We start from the raw sequence: 27940 nt of genomic DNA on the forward strand, positions 1-27940 counted from the left end.
GAAAATGTTCAAAAAGTGCTCAAACTTCACATGTGTGCTAACAGTCCAGCCGTGACAACATCTACGGGACAGTTTTGAAATGTCTTCAAATGCTGTTGCCATGGCAACACAATGCTCACCATGAAACACGGTTTTCTCATAACTTCAGTGAAAATGCTCCAAACGGCTCAAAACTTCACAGGTTTGGTAACGATGCAGCCATCAACACATCTAAGCGTATTATGGGATGTCATCAAATGCCGTTGGCATGGCGACAGATCATTCAACATCAACTTAGTTCAAAAGTTTGCAGTTCAAATATTCCGCTTCTTTTCCAAGCCCCAAAAGCTTCAGCTAAATGTAATGTAATGTAATGTTTGTCGATTTGACAGTTTAGTAATTGTGTTTATTTAGCTAATTTGTATTTTAAATAGATAAATAATATATATATGTGTATGCTAACTGAGCGAGCATGTCAAGCTAAGAGCAAAGATATATGTATATCTTAGCTTGATAGATGGAACAATGAATGTAGCCATACTCTAATTTTTACAAGAATCGGATTTTGTGTAAGTTTTAAATATTCATTCAAGGTGTCTTGCACATTTGAATGTTTATTTATTTAAAACATGTATTAGTTGCTATAGCCTACTGTAGACATATAGGCCTACATATGTATAATTATATTATTATTTTAAGTGTGGTTTATATAAAGTTATTTGGTTGAGCCAAGTAACCCAGGTAGATGCAATCAGGTAATTAGGACAGATCCTCTGTGTTTTTAGATGGGGTGACGTTTAAAATAAATGATCAAATCTTATCTGTTAAGATGAACGTTTCATTTAAAAGGTTTTTATTTATTTGTTTAAGGAGGGACCCCAGATCCAAGGGCAGGCCGAGCAGGCCGCCTTCTCCCGCAGCAGGCAGGATCAAACTCTCGGCAGCTTCCCTGGTGATGGGCTCCGTGTAACAAGTCCCCTCAGTGCGGGGAGCCGCGCCGTGCTCAGGTACTCCCCGTTCTGCCCTATCTGCACCACCAGCTGCTGTCATCGCTCGCCTCTCCTCCGGTGGTGCCCTCGGCTCCCTCCGCCGCCACACTGCCCAGCACACTGAAGACCACTATCCCGTCGGGGGTCACCTGTCTCTGGCACTGTTATTTTTGGGGTCGCGGGCTGAAAAGTCTCACCATATTTAGTCCTAGACAGTAGCACATGGTCTATATTGTACGACTTTTTAATTTTTGAATGTTGATATTTATTCGCTCATAGCCAACTGTGCCTTTCACGCAGACAATAAAAGTGAATTCTGAAACAAATGACAAATATGTTTATGTTTCAAGTTTATTTGCATTAAAAACGTGTTTTTAAACCCTTCTGTTAAAAGTTGATATTTTGTTTCTTAAAAGATTACATCTTTAAAAACATGCTGTTTGCCATTTTTAAAGTTTGATGGAAGAAATTAAAGTAGTCACTGACGTGGAGCTTGCCTGCAATGCTTTTTAAAAAAAAATGTTTTAGTTTCAGTTTTGAAGAGTGATATGGATGTTAAATTCACAAATTAGTATGAATATTCTTAAACAAGAACAGGATCTTTAGCCATGATGCCTGTTTTTAAAGTACAGAAACATTCAGAATGCATGACGATTCCTTCAAAGGTTTTGCAATAGACCCCTAGTACTCTTAATTTATAAAGTAATAATAATCAATGTGAATGATTAAGCTCATTAGTGGCCTGACTGGCCTCCTAATTTGGTCTAAAAAAAAGTCAATGAAGATCATTGTGAAGGGGTGTCCAGCCCATATCAATAATATACCAAACTACAGGCTAATGTGAGATTCAGAAATTAGTTAGTAAAAATCATGTTTTCATGTTATAGTAGGCCTATACCTTACATGAACCTGTTTGACACCTTAATGACCCCATGACGTGATTATTTATATCTTAAAACCTTTAACAACTATATTTAGATGTTCATAAATATCTACATTTATGTATAAATACATGTGTAGCAGTTAGACAAACATAATGAATAGATGATCTCATTATTACCTATTTTATATGTACTAACACATTTAAAATAAAGTTTAGTAAGCCCCCTTTTTGTTTTAATTTATTAATTAGACAAAATGATTTGTGCTGAAAGTCATATACTGTTATGTGTCAAACGGCTAGACTAGGTTATTAATTTGCCTAAGTTAAGTTGCAACTTAAAATACCACAGTAACATTTGCAATTCTTTTTTAATCTCCCATGTACGGTATCAATGTCTCTCAGCCACCGTAGTGTCGTGTCAGGTGGGCGTGTCGTGTAGGGGGCGTGTCACGTAGAATTGTAGTAAAAGCTGTCCAATCATATGCATCGCTGCTAGACGCATGCTCAAGGACACCGGCTCAGACAACTACATCGAAAGCAGCAAGTAGAACCTCGTGTCACAGGCTGTCACAGAAGAAGTCAGTGGGTCAAAGCTGTTCTGAGAAAAGAAGGTGAGAGTTTTTACCCCTCACATACAGCTAAGCTCTAACTAAGATGTGAAATTGTACTGAAATATAAACGTTAGCGTGACTGGAAGAAGAACAGCTCCGTTTTACCTCAGAGAGATTGTTATCACATGGAAAATGTGTGACCTGTTTTAAGTTGTGTTAAACTTATGAATGTAATGCTAACGCTGTCGTGTCCTAGCCTTTTACACAAAGCGTGCACCAGGCGTTGTTGTTTGAAGTCATGTCTCCTCTCATTATAGTAACGCTCACTATTCAATACTTCGGCGCCACTCGATGACGTAGTATACTTGAAATAGTGGCTCTGCAGCATTTGTTAAAGCAGCTAGCCTCCCTGAATGACCCCCAGGGGTAACCGTGTCAGTAGGTAGACATTACACCGTCCCTTCGTGGACTGACCTTGACAGGCTTCAACTGTAGAGATAAGATATGATAACTAAAACAATCATAAATGTTGCCTCCAGTCTAGTCTTGTTTTTTTTACAAGCCAACATACTGGTCTATATTTAGGTGAAAATATAAAGTTCAAAATGCTTTTTAGGGACTTTTTTAAACAACATATGGTAACATTGGAGCTATATGGTTGTGGAGGAAGTTTCTCAATGGTGATACAGTGTGATATTACTCATAACTGAAGATAAAGAAAAACCTGTTCAGACTAACAGCAGGTGAAAAGCCAAACTGTTGCCTTTCTTTCTTTGTTCTGCCAATGGAAATTAATTAGATTTTAAATAACAACCACAGTATAACAGGTTTAACTAGTTATTGAATCAAGCAGGAACAATACAAGTTCTGCTTTAGTTTTAAGTGTGTCTTTAGTAGAAGTAGCTACTTGAATCTATCTGAACTTATCCGAAATAAATACATTTTGAAAATCTGCAGGCCTAATACTTTGGATTTGCCCGCCTAACTGTTCTACTTTGGCCCATTTTCCCATGAGCTACTTGCAGCTTTTCTCCAATGTGACTCTCACATGATTTTCCACTGCACAATGACTCCTCCGTACGCTTGACCCCTCTCCCCTTCTCTCCCACTCCCCCGATCCTTGTTCTCTTTTTCTCACCGTTTCTTTTTGTCTCCCACACTCTTATCTTTTTTTCCTCACTCGATAACGACAATGTTTTTCTACATCTCTGGTCTCTCCGTGCCATGGTCTTTTTTCAAAGTTGCACAAAGTGTGGTGGAAACGGTGCATGTTGAAAGAAGATGCAGAGTTAGACTAATGTGTGTTGAAAATGTTTGGCACAACATGGGATGGTAAAGGAATTGTTATGTTCATGATTACTGGACACATTGGACACATTCCTTAATGAAAGGAATTATCGAACTAATCAAATCGTGTTTTTGTTTGGCAATATACTTGTCAGTTTGTATTATACAAACTTTTGGATGAACTTGATTTGGTATCATCAGTTCAGAGACGTTTAATCAAAGCTTGGACTTTCAGCTGCAAGTTGTTATTTTGCCTTAAATAAATTATATTAATGGTTAAACTGTTGAATAAGGATTTGTATTAATGTAATTGGTAGTTATAACATAACATATCCGTATCTACAGATGTGATAGTGTGCGTGGATCTAGTTGAGGCTCAATCACTAGTAGGACAGGATTTTGACTTAATTGTATAGTATTTGAATATGTGGCACAAGGAAGTTCTCGCTGTACCAGGAAGAAGATACATTTGCCCTTCTTGGAATTATAGTGTGATGTCTTTTAATCAAGTACATCTAATCATGTCTTCATGCTGTACAAGACTTAGCCTACTTGCCTTTTACAGAAGTAAGCTAGGTCTTTAACAGCACAACTAGTTATTATATTAAAATCCCTTTGGCAAATCCATATATTATTGCACTGAGCAATTCACATAATGCAGTGTTGTTATGTTACAATTTAACCTTTAATATGGTAGTGATTAATGATGTCAGCGTTTTTAAATAACTTAATTGGACAGTTTGCTAACAGTAATAACAGTGCATGTTCAATAACGTGTATTTAGCAACATCAAAAAGTATGATTTTGATTTAATTTGTGAAGAGCTTTAACACTTCCCACTTATTTCACCCCCTTAATGACTCCTAACTGAGTTCACAATAGTTCTGTTGTAATGTTAGAACATGAGTCTTTCTGAAGCAATGGTTTTTAAAGGAATTTATTCAGTAACAGCAGACTATGAAGAAACTACTTTTGCAACACGTCTGACCATTGAAACCAGAGAACAGTTCTCTCTTCAAACACTGAGAAAGATTTAAAAATCTGCGTGCAGGACTATTAGGACCTTGAAGTTAAACATATTTTGAAATTCAAGTTCTTAATTGGAAACTGTTTAATTCCTATGCATTTAGCCTTGTCTTTCAATTGGTCCTGCTAACAGGTGAGAAAAGGCCACCTGTTCCAGACCATTTTTCAGTTATTTGTTGACTTCAAGTGCTCAGTGTGCAAATAGCCTCTGTCCAATATCACCTCTTGTTAAAGTTAGGGGACTGTGCTGACTCGCTTTCACTAAGCAAGACTGCCTAACAGGTCATGTCTTTCCCAGAAGGGCGTGACTCAAGTTTGCTCTTACTATCTCCCCTTTGCACACACTTAGCTACAAATTATTCAATGGAGAGATACAAGTAGTGCCTCTTTGTGGTCGTGGTTCGAGGAATGATTTACGCAAACTGACCCCTACAAGGACACAACGCCCATGCTATCACTTGGAGATTATATAGTGTTAAAAGTCTTGTTTGAAACTTTAGCTATCTCCTTCATGATTTGTATTCTGTTTTATAATGTTAATATCCATAGGTCTCTCAACTGAAAGAGAAGCTAATCTGATTAAAGTATTAAGGGCCGGTATGTTTGGTATGTAAGATTATAGACAGCTCTGCCCACCTGTACAGGGTAATTAGCCCTACAAAGCTCCAAAGTCTGGTCTGATACCATTTTAGAAGTCCATATTCTCCAATCGTTGCAAAGCAAGCAACGAGGCTACTCATTTATTTAGTTGTTAACCTTTTTTTAGGTCTACTGTACTGGGTTGTATCTCCCCTCAAGGTTGTAGAAGTCAATGGAGTCCTAGGGTTGTCTGAGGCCAGGGCATGTTCTAAAGTTAGCCGTTCACAATGCTTAACATAGCCAACATGGTTTGCAGAGGTAAGTTATTGTATGGCTGGGCTCCAACATGGCTATATCCTAGTTTGAAATAGAAAAACACTTGGAGTTCAAGGTTAGGCTTTTTATCTATGCTGTGTCTATGCTAAACGCTGTTGGACTCTTACAAGGCCCTTCTGTGGCAGTGCAAATGAGTGCCTCTGCATTTCTGTCCGCTTGGCATTTGCCCACACAAGCTCTCCTCACGCACAGCCCAGTTTGGGATCTCCTTCCAGCAGAGCTTGTCTTTTAGCGCTTATGGATCATTAACAGTTTCTCTCTATGATTTCTGGCTGCACTGCACACATTATAATCACTCCAGACAAGCTTGGTGTCTTTTTGTCTATTTTGAGTTTAACCCTGACCTTTAAACATTACAGAATAAACTGATCACAGGGCGCACACATATAGTTGTGAGCAAAATTAGACTTTGAATATATGGTTTGTGCTTGAGCTTCCTGTCAACAAAGCAGTGTTTGAATCAGTCCAAAGGCTGAACCGTGTTGTAATGGTTTGACCTATATCATTCTCTACTTGGCTAGATAAGAACAGGTTATTTGAGAATTTCTGTTCTGTTTTGTTGCTGGAGGTCAGACAAGATAGGAGGTAAAGAGCACTCTAATCACTAAAATCCTCCTATACGCCACACACAACAGTAGGAATGTCCGTTTTGGTACATGTTTCTTTGTAGCCTTAGCAGAGAAAAAAAACGTTGGAGGGGACACTTGTGATTTCTCTGCGTCCCGTTTTATACCGTCCCCGTCAATTGTTTATCATTTTTCCATCTACTTGGTACCAAATTATCGGTATTGAAAAAACTCCCACTCTTTGAAGCCACATTTGGGAAAACAATATCCTTTTAGCAAAAATACTGCCTTTTTTCTATTCAAATCAGTTTTTCTTGAAGCTTATTTTCCCGACTTGATCATGTCCGGTGTAGGGATGCCAGCGGTTATTCGAATATTCGTTAGTCTCCATAATCGAAAATTATTTTTAAAATTCGATTTTATTTATATATATTTTTATTATTCTTTAAGTTTTTTTTTTTTTCTTGGCTTAGTTTCAACCAAAATATAGACTAATGCTAATAGTAGTAATAGTATTAATAATTGTAAATGACCATTGATCACACCACCAGTTTGTTTTACTGTAAACTTGGAGGAAGCCAGCTGCGCAGCCCTTCGCTGCGCTGCTACACAACGACCCCCCCCCCCCCCCCCCCCCCCCCCCTCTCCGTCACACGTGCGATTGATTTATTGGCGTGAGAACACAACTAAAGATGAACAAAGGAAAGAAGAGTTCCTCTTCGAACTACTTCAAACTCAGACTGACAAGTGCAAATGAGGTCAAATGCAAGAGGTTTTTTTTCCCTCTCCCGCGGGGGGGGTGTCGCCACCAGGGCTGTCCGATTTTCGATTTTGATCATGGTCAGTTTCTGGCATCCCTAGTCCGGTGCTGATATTCCTTCTCCCATTCGTATATTTAAGAATATCTTGTTAAAAAGTTGTGAACAGAACCACATACAGCCACGAGATTGAGATAAGGGCCAACGAGTAAAATGATCTAGCCCAGTGGGTTCTCAAACCTTTTCTGTCAGGCCCCCCCTTTGGAGAAAAAATAAGTCGGGCCTCCCCAATACAAATAGTCAGGCTGAGTGGCGGCGCCAGATATTTATTTTGGGGTGCTGTGGGGTAGCTTGAAATTTCATAGAGGGTGCTCAAACATGTAGGGTTTCCCTTTCTTTTTTTCTTTTTTTTTTAAATAACCATTTTTCCTCCTGGTCTCTCGCGCCCCCCACTTTGGGAACCACTGATCTAGCCTATTGTTGTCTAGTGATGCCCTGTTACCTGTAGACAGCTTTTGTTCACACCCACATAGTAGTTGTAGAAACGTGGTGTTACTTTATACTACTTCTATTGTTAACGTCTCCTTTGTTCAAGCTATATTACAAAATAAAGCCTTTCCAACAAAGAGCTATTATGGCGAACAAGGAAGTGATGCCACTGTTATTTTTCTGCAGCATACCACTTGTTGTTCATTAGTTAATTCCCAAATGGGCATACATTTCACTGCAGTAGTATACTTTCATTTGGTGTTGATTATTCAGACCACACACATCACTTCAACTATGGTTGCTGTGAAGCTGAATATGGTAAGCCAGATGGGTCAAAACCTGCTTATTACTTTAACAAATCTCTCAAATGTTTAGCTACCATAATTAAAAACCCCAAACTTATCCATTTAAGGAATATCTCCGCAATGGAGCGAGCTTAAGTTTAACTTTCGATTGCATGATATAGCCCAGCGCTACATCTTCGTCACACGTGTTGCCACTTGTTTGAACCATTTTTAGGGGATTTGTAATCTGTTCTAGAAAAACAATGTTTATTCTCCACAGGTGGGACCAAGTCATTGTTTTGCAAGTCCGAGTCAAGTTCCGAATAGTGATGGGCATTTTGAATCCCTTTGGGGACACAATTCTTTTGGTTCAGTTCACTTTAAAGATTCTTTCACTGGTTCGTTCACCGGTTCGCGAACGACTTCTGGTGATTTGCACGTTCGCGAACGATTCGTCTTTGTACTTAATTCGTTCAGTGAGTCTTCACTACTGCCGAAGTCCGTACAAGAAGTTTGCTGGCGTAAAATGTATGATATTAAAACACATTTTACACCTCACCTTGTTGCCCCATGAATTATGCTCTGGGAATAGGCTACATATTATTTAAGAAATATATAATTGGCCATTGTTAAATCTCAAATGTGTGCCTGACTATACAATGTATTAAAGCAGGCTAGCACGTTATACTTTCAAACCCATGCACATACTATGTGGCCTAACTTTAATCCCAAAGCATTAAACTCCATTTGGCCGAGTTCAAAGTGAATAAAAAAATATATCCTCTACATCGGTGACGATTTATTCATATGCTATGTACCCATCTATGTTTGTTTACCTTTAGCTAGCGGCTAAGCTAGTGGGACGCTACGGAGCCCAGCTATCCGCCCTCTGAAGCTTTTAGGGCCGACAGGGGGAGGACAATACAACGCTGTATGTATTTACCTTTAGCTAGCAGCTAAGCTAGCTGGACGGTGTGTGTGTGTGTGTGTGTGTGTGTGTGTGTGTGTGTGTGTGTGTGTGTGTGTGTGTGTGTGTGTGTGTGTGTGTGTGTGTGTGTGTGTGTGTGTGTGTGTGTGTGTGTGTGTGTGTGTGTGTGTGTGTGTGTGTGTGTGTGTGTGTGTGTGTGTGTGTGTGTGTGTGTGTGTGTGTGTGTGTGTGTGTGTGTGTGTGTGTGTGTGTGTGTGTGTGTGTGTGTGTGTGTGTGTGTGTGTTAATCCTCTGTCAAACTGCATGTTTTGTGCCATATTTTATGAGAGATAAAATGATTTTCTGCCACAGGAGTTTGACAGAGAATAACTGAAAAAGTACACAGTAAAATAACTTCATAGTAGCCTACTTGTGGTAGAAGTCCAACTATTACTGAGTCCAACAATAAAGTACTTCATTGTATTTGTGGTAGTTGTCTAACTGAGTCCAACTCTGTGTAGATGGAACATCCAGTATTTTGGAGGGGCCCTAACGGGACCCTCCTCTTGAAAGAAAGGGATAAGATAAAAATAACTGTAGGAAACAGTTCTGAACTGTTTCCGCCAGTTCTTTAAGTTCGTCGTTCGCAAACTGCTTCTCTTTAGCTTTTGGCGGAAGGCGGCGATTCAAACAAACGAATCGTTTCGCGGGAGGAATCAGTTCATCGCGTTCACTTCAAAGATTCGTTCAAAAACAACGAATCGTTCGCGAACGACCCATCACTAGTCCCGAGTCATTGGTGTCCAAGTCGAGTCGCAAGTGTTTTGTGATTTTGTCCAGTCGAGTCCAAAGTAATCAAATTGGTGACTCGAGTCCAAGTCGTGTGACTGAGTCCACACCTCTGGTATTTTATGAACATTTATCCATGCTGGAAGTAGATTTAGATGGGTTAGGAGTAGGGTTGGGAACCGAAACTCGGTTCCAGATGAGAACCGATAAGAAAATGCTGGGCACCGGGTACCCATACAAAATACACAATTTCGGTTCTACCTAACGGTTCCTAAATGCGGTAGACCCTGTATTCCAGCGGTTCAGTCTGCACGGCGGCGCCGCGGTGACCCGGTGGAATACAGGGCAGATCTGGAGAATCACAGAACGGCCGGTTCACCGAGTGCAATCAGTTAGGAGTTAGATAGAGATTATTATCTAATATATGCATCCAATGAAGCCTTCCAGGAAGTCTGTTGATGATCAGAGGCTGTTGTTGGGGCTGCATACATTTTTTTTATTTTATTTTTTTAGGCAGACCATGCAGGCCAGCCCGATGGTCACCAAGGTTCATGTTTTAATAGCATTTTTACAAAAAAGCCCAAGCGGCCTAACATGTGAAACAATGGCTTAGACCTCAGAGAGTTAAACTTGGGCCTGCAACCATAGTTTTACAGTATTTTTTATTTTGACAATCCACAGCGGAGGTTTGTGTCGTACTACATGCGGTGTATTTTGCATTTCTCTCAGTAGCCAACGATCTGTGAGTCTGTTGGCTCGGACATAAACTCGTAATAAATGTAGTCTACATTTCATAAGAGGTGTAAAACCTGTGCGCATTTTAAATCGCATTTGAACTAAATGTTTATATAATCTGTATTTGTATTGTTGATTTATTGTGTGAACGAGGCGATATAGAGAAGGTTAAGCTGTCATTATTAGGCTGTTATGTACTGTTGGAGTGGTGAGCAGGCCTATTGTTTTTGGATATTTGTGGAGTTATTTGGGGGAACCCCTGGTCTAATCCACAGCTATTTTTGTGTTTCTTACATTACAAACCCATGCCACCTTTTTTAAAGCTTAATCAATAGTTGCATTGTATTTAATGACCTTTGGAATTGGCTTATATAGTGATTCCGGCTCTGTAGTCGGTTGTATTCAGAAAATTCTCACAATTGTTACTAAAGAAAAACCCTTGGCCTGCTTTGGCAAAACAGCAGTAGAATGTCACGAAATGACTTTGCTGCGTCAAATATCAGCAAATCAATTTTCGCTGAGAGGACAGAAATTCTATACGGTCACATAGTTTCTCTTACATTAAATGTGCATTTTTGTTTGATTTGATGATTCTAATGATGGTTGTATGATTATATGTAGGGTTACATATAATTTTATATTATACGTTATTTCCTAACTGTGCAAAAATGTGAGTTAAGTTGTTTTTTATCAAACAAAGGAGTTACAGGATTTCTGGCCCTCTGTAGCTGAAGCTCCTCTCATAACCAGCCTTTCCCCTGAGGACCGACACACGCATAGTTCTTATTTCACTGATATGGCTATACTATATGAAGGAAAATATGTACAGAAGACTTGCATTTCAGGTCTTGTTTCTTCCGAACAATTGAAACCCTGCTTTGTTTAGCTCCTCTTTGGAATTGAAGCTAGTTATTTTTGTTATTGTATTTTCCTGGCAAAGGAGTTCACATGGAGGCATGGTGCCTTTGCTGACCCGTGCTGGACACTGGTCTTTTGTGTAGGAACAGTGCTGCCTTTCAAGTTAGCAGAAAAGGAAACCCTGTGGATGTTTGGACAAGAGGTGGGACGTGTTCTTTGAGGTGGGACGTGTTCTTTGGACACCTCATTATTCCCAGAAGTGAAACGGTAACACTGTACACACTGTAGTGAAATTAAACCTGAACAATTTAGTTATATTATACAACACATCTATTATTTCAGTAAACACACTCATCCCTTGAAAACCTGAAAATGGTTCTCCTGAAAAGCTTATTTTATTAAAAGCCATCAAGTCTATAGGGGATTCATGTTTAATGGGACATATGCTAATTTTCATATTTGTATTTTGTGCTTCACAAAGTGAGTTGTTTTTTTCTCATCCTGCCTGTGCTGCACCCCCTTTGTTCACCCTCTATCTGAAACCTGCTCTGATTGGTTAGCTAGCAGGCTCTGTTGTGATTGTCAACTGCTTAGAGATTTCCCGCCCTTTAGCCTATTACGTACAATGTGTTGGAGTGCTAGTCAACAGAAGCGCAAGTGTTACATAGTGATGTCACTAGGTTACAGAAGTAAACAAAGGAGTCCAATGAGACATTTCAGGCAGGGGGAGTGTGTGAGAGAGAAACTGACCTTTTGCAGACCATTTACATGCACACAAACATATATAACTCGCTACAGGGAAGGGGAAAACCCCAAAGAGCATAATAGGGACTCTTTAAGATTGAGTTTCATCTTTTCTTAAAGCCTCAACCACAAAGAAAAATGACAAATAACCTATCTTTAGGCCTGACGCTTCACTAATTATATCCTTGTTTGTTTTCCTCTTTTAGATTGACGCAACCATGGACCAGGCAAGGTCAACAATATCTAAAATTGTGAGTATTACAACATAATAATTCATGCTTAATTTCCTTGTTACCATGAGAAATGAGTGTCATTATAAATTCTGTATTGTATAATGGGAATGAAAGGGTATCCTGAAGAGTGCAGTTATTGTTGCATATTATTTAAATGAAGCTCGAGTAAAACTGTACCACTTACGAGTAAGGCATAATATACAAAGGCATTCAAAGTTGTAATGTATAGTTTTTGCTATTAAATATAGAAACAACCCAACCTTTATAAGTAAAGTATGTGCATCAATAAAACTGGGAAACGAGTAAACAACAACATGATCTATCATAGAAAGAGAAAGGAAACTGAAAATGAACACAAATTACATTTTTTTTGATACGTCAGACTTTTGGACAGAAGACAAGACAAAAAGATAGATAGAGGGAGTGTTCTCCATTGTCCTCGGGCAGTATCTCTCAAGGCAGCTCTTCGTACTGTACTTCTCATTATCAGTCATCTACCATCGTTCTATTGTAGCTCTCCAGAGACAAAGGCTTGAAGGTAATTCTGTAATATGCTTGTTTGACATTCTATATCTGTGCATATTATTGATAAAAAAATAATAAATGATTCTTATAGTCACGTTAGGAGATTGTGTTCTTTCTAGAGTGTCTTCCTGAATGCCTAACCATGATTTTTAAGAAACCAAAGTCAGTTTGCCAAATGTAAAATGTTCAGATCACATCAGCCCACAGTGAATGCTATGTTAAGTTTGCTACTTTGAACACATGACAGAGAAAGTAGAAGGAAACGTAGAAAGAGTGAGTGATAATGAAAGTTAAACAAAACTGATGCATAATGTGGGTGTTTTGCTACTTATTTGACTTAAAAATACAAATAAACTTAAATTGGTGCAGTTTATAGGCTAGAAGTTCCGGGGATTTTTTTTCCAGAAGCTAAGTAGTCGAATGATTCATTGGAGAGGTCTTTCTGACGAATGCAAGCTTAAAGAACAAATCAACTCATCCTGGAAAAAGAGATTTCTCACAACCTGGCAAGATAAAAGTTGGTCTGTTACTTATTATCTAGGCATTATAAGGCATTTACATTTTTTATTTGACGCACATTTAGAAAGTAATACCAAATACTGATGTCGGAGCATAAAAGAGGAACCTTTTGTTCCTGCTAATGTCCTGCTTCCTTTTCTTAATAAAAAAGATTAAACCCAAACCAAACAATAAACCCTATTTTCTCCTATCTTTCTCTTATCACAGTTTAATGGGGAGCCTCACTCCTACACACGTTTCAACCTGACCCGGAACATGGAAGGGGATAACAGCCAGGTGGAGATGAAGCTGTCGTCAGACATGGATGAGGAGACAGGGGGCAATGGCGCGGGAGAACACCTCAATCACAACTCCAACCGCAAACCCTACGTGGCTCAAAAGCTCGGGCGCACACCAAAGAACCTTTGCTTCATGGCTGTCGCCACCCTCCTCATCTTTATCATCGGTAAGAGGCCGCTGATTGAAGATTCTGCACCTTATAAGAAGTTTGGATGACTCTAAAACACCTTCAGAGTTCCTCTAGAACAGTGCTTCTCAAAGTGTGGTCTGCGGACCACTGGTGGTCCGTGAGCGCCCCCTAGTGGTCCGTGAGTATATTGGTAAAGTTTCACATTTGAAATATATATATTAGGGCTGTCAAACGATTAACATTTTTAATCAGATTAATCACAGCTTAGAAATGAATTAATCATGATTAATCACCATTCGAACTATGTCCAAAATATGCCATTTCTTTATGTATATTGTTGTGGGAATGGAAAGATAAATGAAAGAAGGCGGATATATCCATTTAACATACAGTATGTATGTTTATTATAACATTGTTCTGTGTGTCAAAATGAAAGACAGCCCACACACCTATCAATCATCAAACTGTGGGTTCTTAATTCATTACACGTAATGTTGTATCGATGTATATAGAGATGTGCTACAGCAAAAGTATTCTCCGTCGGGACTTCCTGCAACAACACCACGCCGTTATCTTAATTCTGATTGGCCAGAAGACATTATCAAAGATGTTCTATTGAGAAGACGATCACTACGTGACAAAAGTTTTCAAAACTGTTTCTAGTCTTTGGTATTTCCAGAAAAGTGGCTACTGAAATCAATTTGACTAACTGTGCAATTTAATCGGCGCGAGTTGGCAGACTTTATTTTGCTTACTTTAACATCATTTTTTATGGTGGGGCTCAGCCATTTCTTGGTATGGCTGTAGCCTACCCCAGCGTTGCCACTGGTGGGATGTATGGTGCGGGCTATTCTGCACATGCATTAAATGCGTTAATTATTGTAACGCAATGAATTAAAAAAATTAATTACCTCCGTTATCGCGATAATTTTGACAGCATTGAAATAAATACATTGAAGTTTTCTGCACTCTCGCTGGGATATCTCCGCAATGGAGCGAGCTTAAGTTTCTTAACAAGGAATGGCACTTGTTTGTACCATTTCCAGGCGATTTGTAATCTGTTCTATAAAAACGATGTGTCTTTGGATGTTTGTGGAGTTGGTCCGCGAGTGTTTTTTTATTGGTTAAGTGGTCCTTGGTATGAAAACGTTTGAGAAACACTGCTCTAGAATCTATCATGGAGCCACTAATTTATTTTATTTCAATCTTTTTCTTTCTATAGTGTTATAAGGAAACAGGGAAATCACACATCAGTTATAGGCCGTTGTCTCAGATAGGTAAACTGATGTTTCTAGGACCCGCTCTAAGCCAATAGGCATGACAACTGGTGTCACCTACAGGCATTTATATCAAGTCAACCTTTTGCATAAAATACTTGATTAATTGACTTCATTAGACGGGTGAAGTTTCTCCTGCAGTAAGAACTATACATTACAGTACTTTTAAGAAATTCTGACTGTGCAGTTTTGCACGTAATACAATGCTACTGTTCAGTCCTTATTTCCGTCACTGCTTTCAGTTCCTCTCGGTGCACCTGGCTGTTCCTCATTTAAAGCTGCTGCTATTTACAGGCTACTTGATTGGCTACTTGGTTCATCGGAAGAAGGACTTGGCTCCCACCTGTGCTGACTTCACGGTCCGTTTTGACAACGGTGCTGCCATCGAGACGGGTGCTGCCCCCCTCATGAACTGGGAGAAGGTCAAAAAGCTGCTTGCTGAACAGATCTCTGCAGCCAAATTCGATTCTGTCTTTAGGTAAATATAAACCCCAAAGTTGCCTTTTTAAGAGTCTGGATTAAGAGTATCTCTTTAAAAATGAGCCTTTTCCTGTTTTCTTGTCTCTCTTTTCCCCTCGTGTTTTATTCCCCCCTGTCCTAGGGAGTTTTCCAGTGACAACCACCGGGCCGGTTCTCTGAGTGATGAGGTCCTGGGAGAGAAGGTGGTCAAGAGGTTCAGAGAGTACGGGATGAAAACCTGGACCGACGAGCACTTTGTTAAGGTTCAGGACGCCCCAGCGTCTGGCTCCAACAGCTTTAGTTACAAGGGGAAGCAGGAGAGTCCAACGGGATTCCTGTCCTACAGTGCCAACGGAACAATAACGGTAAACTATAGGAGAACATTTGTAGTGAATCCATTTCTACGACACCCGTGTCTATATTGCATTATAAACATAGTTATCATGTTTATAATCTGTTAATTCCACTTTTATAGTTTTATATTAAGCACTCATAAATCTGTATATGTATAACGAGTTGGGATTAATTATATAATGACTTCTATCATAATACTTTATAATCGCTTTTCACTCACTGACACTTGTGTTGTTGCGTGGATCATATGTATTTCAATTCCCATAGTTGTAATACATTTCAAACTTTACATTTCGGGGTGAAAATAATCATAAAATCTGCAAAATAATGAGTGCTAGTAATTTAAATGGCACAATAGATTATAATGTATTACAATTATAGGAGATAATAAAACAATATGACTCTGTCAAAGACGGTAAGGGAGTGACCAGCTTTTTGAGTGATGTGTTATGATTTTAAAGCATTATGAATAAGAGCTTATAATGTATATAACTTATGTGCCAAGCATTATAGAATGCATTTCATGAATTTATTCTGCATGAGTCATGGAAGGTATTACAGACGGTTTTTGTTTTTTTTAACTCAGAACTTTACACTAAATGCATTTATTAATCTTTGTTCAAGGGTGCCCTCTTGGATGCGTTTTACGGGGAGGAGAAGGACTTGAGGTTGCTGAAAAGCCGTAACGTCAACATGACAGGCAGGGTCATGCTGGTCAGAACCGGTCGGATCAGCTTTGCGGAGAAGGTGGGTGGTTTGAGTAAGAAATTCAGGATGACTTAATATTACTTTGCGTGTGGATTTTTTTACAAATTATTTTGTTGTGGACTTATCCTTTCCAAATCCTCTTTTTGTCTTCTTCTTTCAGGTAGCCAATGCTGCCAAAATGGGTGCTTCTGCTGTGTTGATCTACCCAGATCCCACTAAATTCTCTATTGGTGGATCCACTCAGCTCTATGGACATGTGAGTGTGGACAGTTCAGAAACATTTTGTTGGAAGATGAGACCCATTTGTACCATATAGCAATTTTTTGATGAGGCGTTCCCTTTTGGATTGTATCTTGTGATTGACTAAATTTTTAACAATTTTTCTTGGTCAATATTTTGTCCTGGAAATAATTGGATAAATGATATTGTGATTGTAGGCCAGTTTTATGCACGAATAATTAATGATAATAATTTATGCAAGAAAAAAGAAGAATTTGAATTATCGGAAATATTCAGACAATGGTAATGTATGATTTAAATATAACACAAAAAACCCAACCAAAATAATAAACAAAATGGTGAACAAACATTATTTATATTCAGCATGACAACTCAATTAAGTAGAGCCTGCAATTGTATGTCTAGCCCAAAAGTTTAAGTCTTAAAACTAATACTTCATCATAAGTCAGATTTTTGGAGTTTAGAAGTGAAAGTGTAAATTACCTTTTTGTCATATAGTTTTCTTAGTTTCAAATGTTGAAGCTTTAAGCTTGGGTTCAGGCTGCTGGGAAGACGAGAACACATTATAAACCATATCTTTGAGCAATCTTATCAATCAAACTCCTGTCTTTTCATCCCACAGGTCCACCTTGGTTCAGGGGATCCCTACACCCCCGGCTTCCCTTCCTTCAACCACACCCAGTTCCCACCCGTCAGCTCCTCAGGCCTGCCAAAAATCCTGGCCCAGACCATCACCCTAGACATGGCCATGAAGATTCTGCAGTATGCCTCAATACTATATGGCCCCCCTGAAACAATGCACTACAGTTGACTCTAGCAGCTCACGTTAATATACATTTTCTTCACCCTGCAGGCAGCTGGGGGGGGCCAATGCACCGGAAGAATGGAAAAGCCCGAACAAACTTGGGGATGACAGCGATGCTATTACCTTGGGGGTCGACAACGTGCTCAGTGAGAAAAAGATAGTAAATGTCTTCGGGGTCATCAAAGGCTTTGTGGATGCAGGTACAACAAGACTTTTATCTAACAACAACAACAACGGGTACTGTGATTTCAGAATTCCGTGTATTGAATAAGAGTGATGATCGCGGCTCTGTGTTTTTCTCATAGATCGATATGTGGTCATCGGTGCACAGAGGGATGCATGGGGTCCAGGTTTTGCCGCGTCAACTGTCGGTACCAGCGTCCTTGTCGAGCTGGCACGCTCCATCTCAGATATGGTGGAGAATGGTAAGACTCAGCTGATTCAGCGATACCTGGTTATTCATTTTAGTTCATGTCAATGTCCGGTAAATATCAATCCCTCCGGGCACAATCTCCACTTTTGGCTACTTTTAAAGACGTTACAGTTGTATGTGCCACAGATTTTGTTTTAGTAAAGGGTTGTGTAAGTCACATGGAAAACAAGACGGGGAACTTTCATTTCATGATTGTGTGAGATTGTTTACTCAGCTTTTGGACCCAGTTGTGTTAAAAGGGGAAGACTACAGTGGGCTCTGTTAGGGATGAAGTTGTTTAGTAATCACCAGCGGATACCTGCGAGGGCCGACTAGTGCAAACGCGCTACAACGGCCCAAATCACTGTTAGGAGAAACGCGCTGCAGCTTCAGAAAGGATTCAGTTATAAAAACACAAACAAAACATGCACATCGTTTAGTAACAGTGCTACACAAACAAAACGCTGAGAAACTCAAACGGCTGTGTCCCCTGGTTTCAGTTTTATTTTGCGCTCCTTTCTTTGTTTTTGATTTGCAGCCTTTTTTGTTTGCAGCATTTCGTCTATGCATCACCTTTATTAAACTCTGCGGCAACGCGTTCCGCCTATCTTAGTGTTTTGGGCCATTATAATGCGTTTGCACCTGTCGGCCACCATACGTTCTTGTTGAGGGGGACTCTTGCCATTAAAAAATATATATAGAAGACTGGTCTATTTTTACTGTGGCTGTCCCTGGCGCATATACACTATCTGCGCATTGCTGTTACGCCAGTTTCATGTTACTCTGAGAACTGGGGTTACGTAAGTAACCTATAGTTTCATTGATAACTCAGTCATTTATATGTACATACCTTTGATGAGGTCATACTGTCCTTATAAAGCTAGCACATCAATTCCTTTTTTTTTTAGCTTATTAAAAACGGATGATTTTGGACCTGTAATTCCTCCCGTTTGTCCAAGACATTAAAATCTTGAGCTGATGTTTATTTTTTTATGTGAAATAATGCCATATTTTCACTTTTCTAATATTGATTGGATAGATCTACACAGTCAGATCCTTTCTGCCTGAAATCATTGACTAGGTTCTCGCTTATCGTTCTGTTAATGTGTATTTGTTATCTCTCTGGCAGGTGGATTCAAGCCGAGGAGAAGCATTGTGTTTGCCAGCTGGAGCGCTGGAGAATATGGGAGTGTTGGCGCCACCGAGTGGCTGGAGGTGAGAATTGCACAATGTACTTTCTTGATCAGCAGCTTTTATGCACAAGTAAACCTGATTGTTCTTCCTTCATTTTGTTTGTATATCCAGGGTTATCTTTCCTCTCTGAGCATGAAAGCCTTCTCTTACATCAACCTGGATGGAGTTGTAACAGGTATTGACTTCAGTTATGTCGGCTTTTAAATAATTAACAGCTTCCAGTTTACCTGCAATATATGATTTTCCGAATGCCTGAATTTTTTTATTGTCTTTTTCAGGTCAGAAATATTTCAAAGTGGCAGCCAGTCCCTTGCTGCACGGCCTGGTCGAGAGCACTCTGAAGGAGGTAAATCCACACACTGTAAAGCGTTACATACAAGCCAGCAGGATTGTCAGTAGTTGAATTATTTATAGGCTGACCTCACCTAAAGATTTTTACAGTCGACCATTAGTCGTCAATTGAGGCGATAAGTTGACTATTTGTAGCACGTTTATGTTATGATTATTAGTATTATTTATCATTTTTTCAGTTCCAGGGCTGAGAAAGCACGTTATTAGTAAAGTACGTTATTCTACATATAAAATATAATATATAACTATAATAATCAGCCTTTGAAACATAATTTCAATTTTACATGTGAAAAGCGAACGTGGAGCACGCGTGTCAGAGTGCCCCGTCATTGGTAACAAAAAAGATAAAAAAAGACTAAATTAAAACTAAACATTGTAATTTATGACGTTAATAAATACAACCAACCAACCAACAAATAAATAATACACGTCAAACTGAAAAACTCAAAAATATGTGCGTCGGCAAAAGTGTCTACACCCTGCATTACATCCTGATCATGAAACAAAAACATTTAAATACATTTTTTCTGAGTTCAAGATTGTTCTATATTAAAAGTCTCTTATATTTAGAGAAGGCTCGGCTGCTGCTGTTTTCCTCTGATTATGAGAATATCAGAACACACGTTGTCGGGGATAATTAAGCTCCGTGTTTTGTAGTCCTAATGCTTTCCATATTTGTGTGAATGTTAAGGCTTAACCTGCATAAACATTATCTCCTCCTCAGGTGAACTACCCGAACAAAGCTGTGTCTCTCTTTTCTGAATTTGCAAAGGACAACATGGAATCAAATGTGTAAGTCTGACCGGTCTCTGCAGTGTTTATCCATCAACTCCTCGTCCACACTAGAATCACGTGTTCACGTCCCAATCATCTTTATTTTACAAATCCTCACCCAGCACAGCTCAAGCTAACCCATCTTGTTTATTTCCCAGGTTGGAGCCTCTGAAGTTGGATAACGCTGCATATCCTTTCCTCGCCTTTTCTGGCATCCCGTCAGTATCTTTCAGATTCACCTCTGAGAACTCGGTAAGTCATCCCCTTGTAACATACGTTTTTTAATTGATCTTGTTTTGCCAATTTCGCCGTAGCCCAGAACATCCTGATTTATTTTAAAGGCCATGTCATAACATGTCCTGTTTATGTAGGAAAACCTTTCCTTAGAGTAAGACGAAGTTGGAACAGCTTTTTAGTATTTCACATTTCTGTGTTAATACTTATTTTAACCAATCCGAATTTCGCATCATTTGAATGAAAATGGTTATACATTTGTGAGAGGTTGCTGTTTATCTTGCCAGGCAATTGTCAATCGATTGCGATCAACCACAGTTACAGAGTATAAGAATTGTATTTATTTAGAGTTGCATAGTATTTATATTACATTGTGCACCTTCATCATCAGTTTTATCAATACAGTGATCCATCTTTATAAATGTTTTCAATCATAATTACACAACCAAAGAAAATACAAAAAACAGTAAACAGTGTATTAAAGTATTAGAATTTCAAACAAAAAAAACTGCTTTTACAAACTTTAATTAAATGTTTTCTTTTTTAGTGTTCAATATTCATGACTACTAAAGAGTACTTTTATATTTAACCCTTAGCAAAAAGTTCTTAACTATTATTCTTTAGCTGGAAATCTCTTTAATCAATAACCCTAACCCTAACCCTAATAAATGCATATTTTAAAAATGTAAATAAAAACTTGAAGAATCAACAAAACAATAATCCAGTTTCTTAATCCTCAATGTCACCATGATGTTTGCTGTTATGCAAAAAAAAAAATATTTCTGCAGCCACACGGACATTTAAAACCTTCTCTACTTTCACATCGGGCCATTGCATCAAAGATTGTGTCATCTCCATTTCTGAACACGTCTTGTGTTCCCCTCTCAGGACTACCTGTACTTCGGCACCACGCTGGACACCCGGGAGAAACTGGACGGGGCCACCAGCAACAAGGTGTCTCAGCTGGCTGAAGCCGCCACGCGGGTCGCAGGTCACATGGTGCTGAGGCTGGTCCATGATCATCTGCTGCGCATGGACGTGGAGAAGTACAACAAAATCATACGCAATCGCGTGGCTCAGATCAACAACAAGGTTCATTCTGTGCTGAGGGTAAGTTGTTTGTTTGCGTCCCAACAATTTACTCTGCTCTTCTTTCTCTTTTACTGCCAATTGATTGTCCATCTCTGTAAAGTAGCCAAATAAAGGAGCAGTGTGTAGAGGCAAGGCGGAATAAGTACTTATACAAGATTCTGTACTTAAGTAAAAGTAGAACTGTGGGGGAGAGAAACTCCTTCTGGAGGTAACTTTAGGATTTTAGCCTTTGCAGACCATTTACATGCACCAAAACCTATATATAGACCCTCCAGAAAAACGCCATTCTGCGATCGCAGAATTTACCGCATAATCAGCAAAATGGCGCAGATTTTTAAAAGGCCGCATATTTATCAAAAGGCCGCATAATCCCCGCATTTCTCCACACAAAGTCGAGAAGAAAAAAAAGTTAACTCGTCTTGACGTGAAGTAGTGATGATGATGACGCGACGTCATCAGCTCGCGCATCACAGAAGGTAAACAACACCGTAGAGCAGGGCTATTCAACTAAACATTCAGTTGGGCCAGATTTTATAACTACAAAATTCAGCTGGGCCAGACATTCAGCGGCCTGTAAAAAGCGGGTAGTGACACATTTTAAACCAACACATGAACTGCGATGAAAAACATGCAATTTTTATTCATTGTTCATCTAACAAAGGTAGGTCAAAAAGTGCATAAAAACATAACAAATTAACATTAATTTAACAGAATCTGAAAAAAAAGTGCACAGTTGTAGCATTACATCTGTTTGCTTTAGAAGTCAAATATTCAGGTTATGTTTTTTGAACCAGGCACATCACAAAGTGCATTTACTGAATACAATAATAGCAGTCTCAAAAAAAACAGCTAAAGAGCAATGCAACACAAAGAGGTAGTACTGTAGCAATACTATTTTTTCACTTTTCAAGTAATAACAAAAAAATCATACGTTTTGGTCACATTTGACCCAGACACATTACAAAGTGCATTTAAACGAATACAGAAAGAACTGTCAAACCCTTCAGTGCACAAACCCATAACAAGGGATACGGGTAACTATAGGAATGAATACTACACTACACGTCTACTATAGTAAACTAGGTGCTTACTATCACCACATTTGTGATTTGTCATCGCTGACTTTCTCAATGGGAGAAGGGATATTTTTAGTTTTGAACCAGAGCAGTGATTTTTGGCTCATAGTATGTCAATGCAATCCTAAGACATTGGTGAAGAGTGCTGTCAGTCAGGGAGCAGCGAGTGCTACTTTTGATTGAGTTCATGTGTGAAAAGCTTGATTCACATGTGTATGTTGATCCAAACATACTGAGCACACAGATCGCTACTTTCTGAACGTTAGGGAACTGCTGTTTTTTGACATCACTCCAAACTTCGCTGGCCCGTTAGTGCGCTGCATGTCAATAAGTTCCAGTGTATATTTCCCCTTGTCGATGCAGGAGACCACTTCCTTTGCTCGGGTTGGTACGCCCCCCTCTATTGCAACAGTGAAGGGGTCTCTGGCAAAGCCCATCATCACCTCTGTGGGCAGAGCAAGTCCATCCAATCGACCGGCAAAGTTCTCTTTCAACCTCGCAATGAAATCTGTCATCACATCCGTGATTTGTGCCGGAGATGTGATGTGTTTGGGGAGCGTCGGAAAATGCAGCATCCGACCCATGCTCAAGTCGGTCGCGAAAAGGTCCAGCTTGACTTGGATCTGCTCCACAAGATCAATGACCGTTTTGTCTCTGTTTACGCTTCAGAGTTGAGAGAGACATGTTTTAGAGTTGCTATCATAGGACCACCGTTACTAGCACCACTAGATGCACTTTCAAAAAACGTGCTACGTTGTGGTTTGGTGGTTTCTATGAAACGCGGAGTGTTGCGTTCAAGGTCTGTACTAGTGTAGGAATTTGGCTACGGGAGGCTGGGCCTCTCGGGAGTTGGTTCTGGGCCGCATCTGGGCCGCGGGCCGCCAGTTGAATAGGCCTGCCGTAGAGTGAACGTGTGGAACTCACACGAGAGAGAAAACACCCAAAAAAATCTGATCCATCTCATTTACCGACGAACATTTTTGCTAAAGACCGGGCAAAGCAGTACCCCGATGTCTTTCACGAAAGTGGGGGGAAACTATTCCGCAGCCCGTGCAACTGTGTGTTGGAGCATAAGAGAAAGTCGACGGTGACGACCCACTTTGATTCATTCAAACATTCGAAAATGCTTTCTGCTGCTGCGGACAAGAAAGCCAAACAACTCACATTCACCAAGGCATCAAGCTCCAAAACCCTTTCGAGGGCTACTAGAAAAGAAGTGAGTAGCCTACAAGATTGAAGCTGGTCAGATAACGAACGAGTAAATGAAAACAGAATGAGGCGTGCGTGCGTGCGTGCGTGTATGTGTGTGTGTGTGAGTGTATGTGAAATAGCCCAATGTTTAATTGAATAGTAAAGGGGTTTAACGTTAGTGGCAGGTTGTGTGTGAGAAAGAATAAATAAGACAGCCCAATATTTAAAAAAAATCTATTATTTTTCGCAACTTTCCACATATTTCGCAATTTCACCGCATAAAAACCCTGCATGTTTAATCGCATATTCAAGGATTTTTGCCCGCGTTTTTCTGGAGGGTCTATATATAACACACTACAGGAAAGCATTAAAAGGTCTCATAAAGTAACATACCTGCGTGTTCTCTCTGTGTTCCAGATGCAGCCCCAGCTTCTGTCCAAGGTGCTGACCATGCAGTGGCTGATGTCGGCCTACGGCTCCTACAGCCGGGCCTCCAGCAAGCTGGCAGCAGACATCCAGAACAGCAACATGGAGGACATTGAGATGTGCCGCACCCTTAATGACCGCATCATGACGGTAAGAACCAGGCTAGATGAGTATCTAAAAAGTTAGTTCTGGACATCAGGGGGGACTCCTATAGTAGAATTGAGCAAAAGGGATCTTCGCAACAGAGGACCTTTTTAAAGAAAAAGCGGTTAAAGAGTTTCTGGTGACAACCCTTTTAGTAGAAGTGAGTTCCGGAAAATGATTATGAGGTGTTGTTTATTTTGCCAGGCCACTATCAATTTATTGTGATCGCACCATTTTAATTATTTTAATTTTAAACCAAAAAACGAAGATTGCCTTTACAAACTTTCATTTTGTTTTTGCCTTAATTAAACCAAGTTTTTTTTTTAAGGGGCATATAAAGGGAACTATTTATCATATTGCGTAAACTGTTTTTCAGCAGTAAAACAACGTAATAAAACACTTTTGAAGACTCATCCAATATATATATATATATATATATATATATGTATTTTTCTGAAAAAAACCTGACTGAGTATTGAAAAGTAAACATCAAAGAATTATCCAATCAAATTGAAAACATAGGAAATGACGTCCTTTCCATCATTCTCTTTCTGCCTTGTTTCTGTAGGTGGAGAGGAACTTCCTGTCCCCCTACGTGTCCCCCAGAGAGAGTCCATTCCGCCACATCCTGCTGGGCTCGGGCCCCCACACTCTGCAGGGTCTGTACGGCCACCTGGAGGCCCTCAGGATGGACCACCCCGAAGCCGACTTCAACCTGTTCCGAAGCCAGTTTGCCCTCGCCACCTGGACCATCCAGGGCTGTGCCAACTCACTCGCAGGGGACGTGTGGTCTCTTGATAACGAAATCTAAAAAAAAGTAACCCCCCCCACTTCCTCCCTTGTTCATCATTTGGTCGTCTTATTCACAAACGGCAGTGTAAAACAGCTTTCACATTCATTTAAGCTTAGATTTAAATTGGAGCTGTTCAGTAATTCATTCTACTTTGAGACATGAGCTCATGTTCCCCCTTTCTGAATTTTTTTTAAAAAAAAGCCTTACTTTTATTTAAAGAATACACAAAAAAAAAAGTAAAGTAATCCTTAGCAAAAAGGATGTTTTTTCGTTTAAATGAAATGAAGTATTCTAAATACTCCGGTGCTAGCAACAATTAGCTTCAAATGGTCCTATAGGTGACACTTAAAATGTAGTCACAGTAAGTCTGTGTAAAGCAGCTCGGAGAGGAAGAAAAAACAAAATGCCTGTATGATAAGATAAAGAGCATAATGATTACAAATCCAAACTGCTGGTAATAATACTGCTGCTGAAGCCCCGTGTAAAAACCTGGTACGTTTTTTACCGGAAGTTAAAATGTAATTCTGCGCAGAAACTTGTGACTCTATTCGTAGTCAGAAATGTGTTTAGTTGCCTAAATAGAAGAGATGATGAAATAACAATCAAACAGCAGTTCTGTTGCACTGAATTAGAGCTGGGCAATAAACCAATTTAATATAAATTCCTTGAATATCGAAAATGACGTCATTTCCTGCTTTTGAAGGCACAGTACAATACATTGATGTTATTTTCTAAATGTGCCATTACTGTTCTAGAAGTTCTATTTTTTTCTTATTAGAAGTTGTTGAATTGACATTACTGATGCCAATTATCCAAATTCTCATTATTTTTTTATATGCACTATGGTCTACCCTACAATATCCTCATGATATTGCGTTTAAAAAATATCGCCCAGCCCTACACGGAAGCTGTTTGAAAGTTTGGCGGCATCATTACAAAAAAAGTCCACGCAACAATCAATAATAAAAAATGAAGAATAGGCCTTTGAAAAACCAAGGGGAGGGTCTGAAGGCACTGAAACAAACCGTACGTCTATTTATTGTGTTATTTATTTATCAGTGGCAGGGTTCACTATAAATAGTATTTTTTATTAACTTTTTATAAAAAATGAAAAATAATGTGTATAATTATCGGGAGCAGCGCCTTCCATAATTATGACAGTTATACTGTTGAAATATCAAGAGCAGCATCTGCTTAAAAAGAAGTGTACATGTCGACCTGGACTGAAGTACGAACAATCGTAACACACAACTCTGGATTGTGTTTTCCTTTAAACTGACACTGGATTGGTCTCTTCAGGTCCCTCGGTACATGTACACTTCTCGTCCTGACAATATTATCGGGAGCAGTGTCTTCCATAATGTGAATAAAAGAAGAAGGTAGTTTTTTCCTACCAGTATGTGTCCGTATCGGAGGCAGTGCCCTCCATATTTCACTGTAGGAGTGGATGTTTTTATTATCGGGAACAGTGTTTCCCATAATCCGTGTAAATATACAGAACATTGCTGCACCATGTCCGCATCTTTAGATCCCATTTCACGATGCTTATGTTGTTTCCCGCTTATGAAACTTACTTATGAAACTTATGACTTATGATTACTTATGAAACTTACGGAAGAGGATAAGGGTCTTTGTTTTTAGTTATGAGAGAAAGTCAGAATTCTGAGAGAAAAAAAGTCTGTGGTAAGAGAATTCTGAGACTTTTTTCTCAGAATTCAGAAATTATTAGTATTTCAGATTTTCATCTAAGAATTCAGATATTTTTTCCTCAGAATTCTGAATTTAATCTCAGAATAAAAAAATAAATAAAAAAAGACACTTTGGTCAGATCTGTCCCGAATCCTCTGCAGTAGGCTCTTTATAAAAACATTTGTAACATAAAAAAGCTAAGCTTAGATTGTTATGGGTTTATTTATGTATCATTTTAATCTGATGACGTGTCGCCTTTTCTTTCGGTTTCATGCTATGTAAGCCTTTTCTTTTTGTAACGAACATTTTTGCGGCCAGTGGTTACAGAGCGGTGGTCAACTCTTACAAAACATGTTTGTTTTTGATGATTCAGCCGTGTGAAAGTTACATTCTACCTTCTTTGTGTGAATTCATTGTTGTTTAAAATTTCCTTGTGCCTTTTTTGTGTGCCATGACTGCATAGTAGAGCTGCATTTCTACATACAGTACTTAAAGAGTTTGCAGAGTATGCTTGTTTGGCTTGTTTAGTTTTTACATTTCTGCGTTTAGTTTGTTTCTGTTGTATGCTAGAATCAAAAGTTACTGGGTTAAAGACCTGTTAACACTTTCTTTTTTTAGATGATGTCACGGGACGAATGTTAATTGTAAAAAATCAATGTAAATGGGATTTAAAAATTACACACTGAATGTTACAGTAGTTAACTTCCTTGAGCTAATCTGCTAAATGTTGTCACTTGAATTCTTATTTTTGTATGAAACACACCATGCCTCGGCAAAACAACGTGTTTTAGATTAAAACAACTTGTTTTAGATCAAAACAACTTGTTTTAGATCACCAGCCTTTTTAAAATGGTCCAATAAGCATTCAGAGTTTGAGTGATTCAACTGATCTGTCGTGGAAGTTACATTGCTAATATTGCCATCTTGCTGAGGACACAGACATAGAAATTAGGTCGCAATACCAGTCTTTGTTGGACTTTCAAAATTCTGAATTTGTGGATAGTGTTTTTTTTTTTCTTCGACTGTATACAAATTTGCTTGGCTTCACATTTTCGTTGCTTCAATAAACAATCAAATCACAGCTGTTGACTCGTATTGTTATGATTGTTAGGTGTAACGTCATCTAGTTTTTAAACCTGCTTTTTAAAGTAACATCCGGACACAATGTTCACCTCATAATTTGAATGATAACGCATTGCAAACATTCTCATAAAGACGTCTCTTGGCATGAGCTGCAAATCATTTCTTCTGATATACCTTCCATGAATAATTCCC

The 27940-nt window shown here is 39.1% G+C and overlaps 1 protein-coding gene across 2 annotated transcripts; it reads left to right on the forward strand.

Moving 5' to 3' along the window:
- The first annotated feature begins 2321 nt into the window (after positions 1-2321).
- Positions 2322-27746, forward strand: LOC307017859 (transferrin receptor protein 1-like). 2 transcript variants are annotated; one of them, XM_079647727.1, is made up of 19 exons: positions 2377-2462; positions 11099-11283; positions 11967-12011; positions 13245-13482; positions 15018-15201; positions 15325-15547; positions 16161-16283; positions 16405-16500; positions 17107-17246; positions 17338-17489; positions 17595-17714; positions 18831-18916; positions 19007-19070; positions 19174-19241; positions 19971-20038; positions 20179-20272; positions 21143-21364; positions 24031-24189; positions 24752-27746. In XM_079647727.1, the coding sequence occupies exons 3-19, from the start codon at positions 11979-11981 to the stop codon at positions 24992-24994; spliced, it is 2313 nt and encodes a 770-aa protein (XP_079503853.1). In that variant the 5' UTR covers positions 2377-2462; positions 11099-11283; positions 11967-11978; the 3' UTR covers positions 24995-27746. The 2 variants fall into 2 exon arrangements, with proteins under 2 accessions (XP_079503852.1, XP_079503853.1); XM_079647726.1 differs by lacking the exon at positions 11099-11283 and having other exon boundaries at positions 2322-2462.
- Positions 27747-27940: the final 194 nt, after the last annotated feature.

Source organism: Notothenia rossii, assembly GCF_949606895.1.
Source record: "Notothenia rossii genome assembly, chromosome: 9".
In the NCBI taxonomy this organism is placed as follows: Eukaryota; Metazoa; Chordata; class Actinopteri; order Perciformes; family Nototheniidae; genus Notothenia; species Notothenia rossii.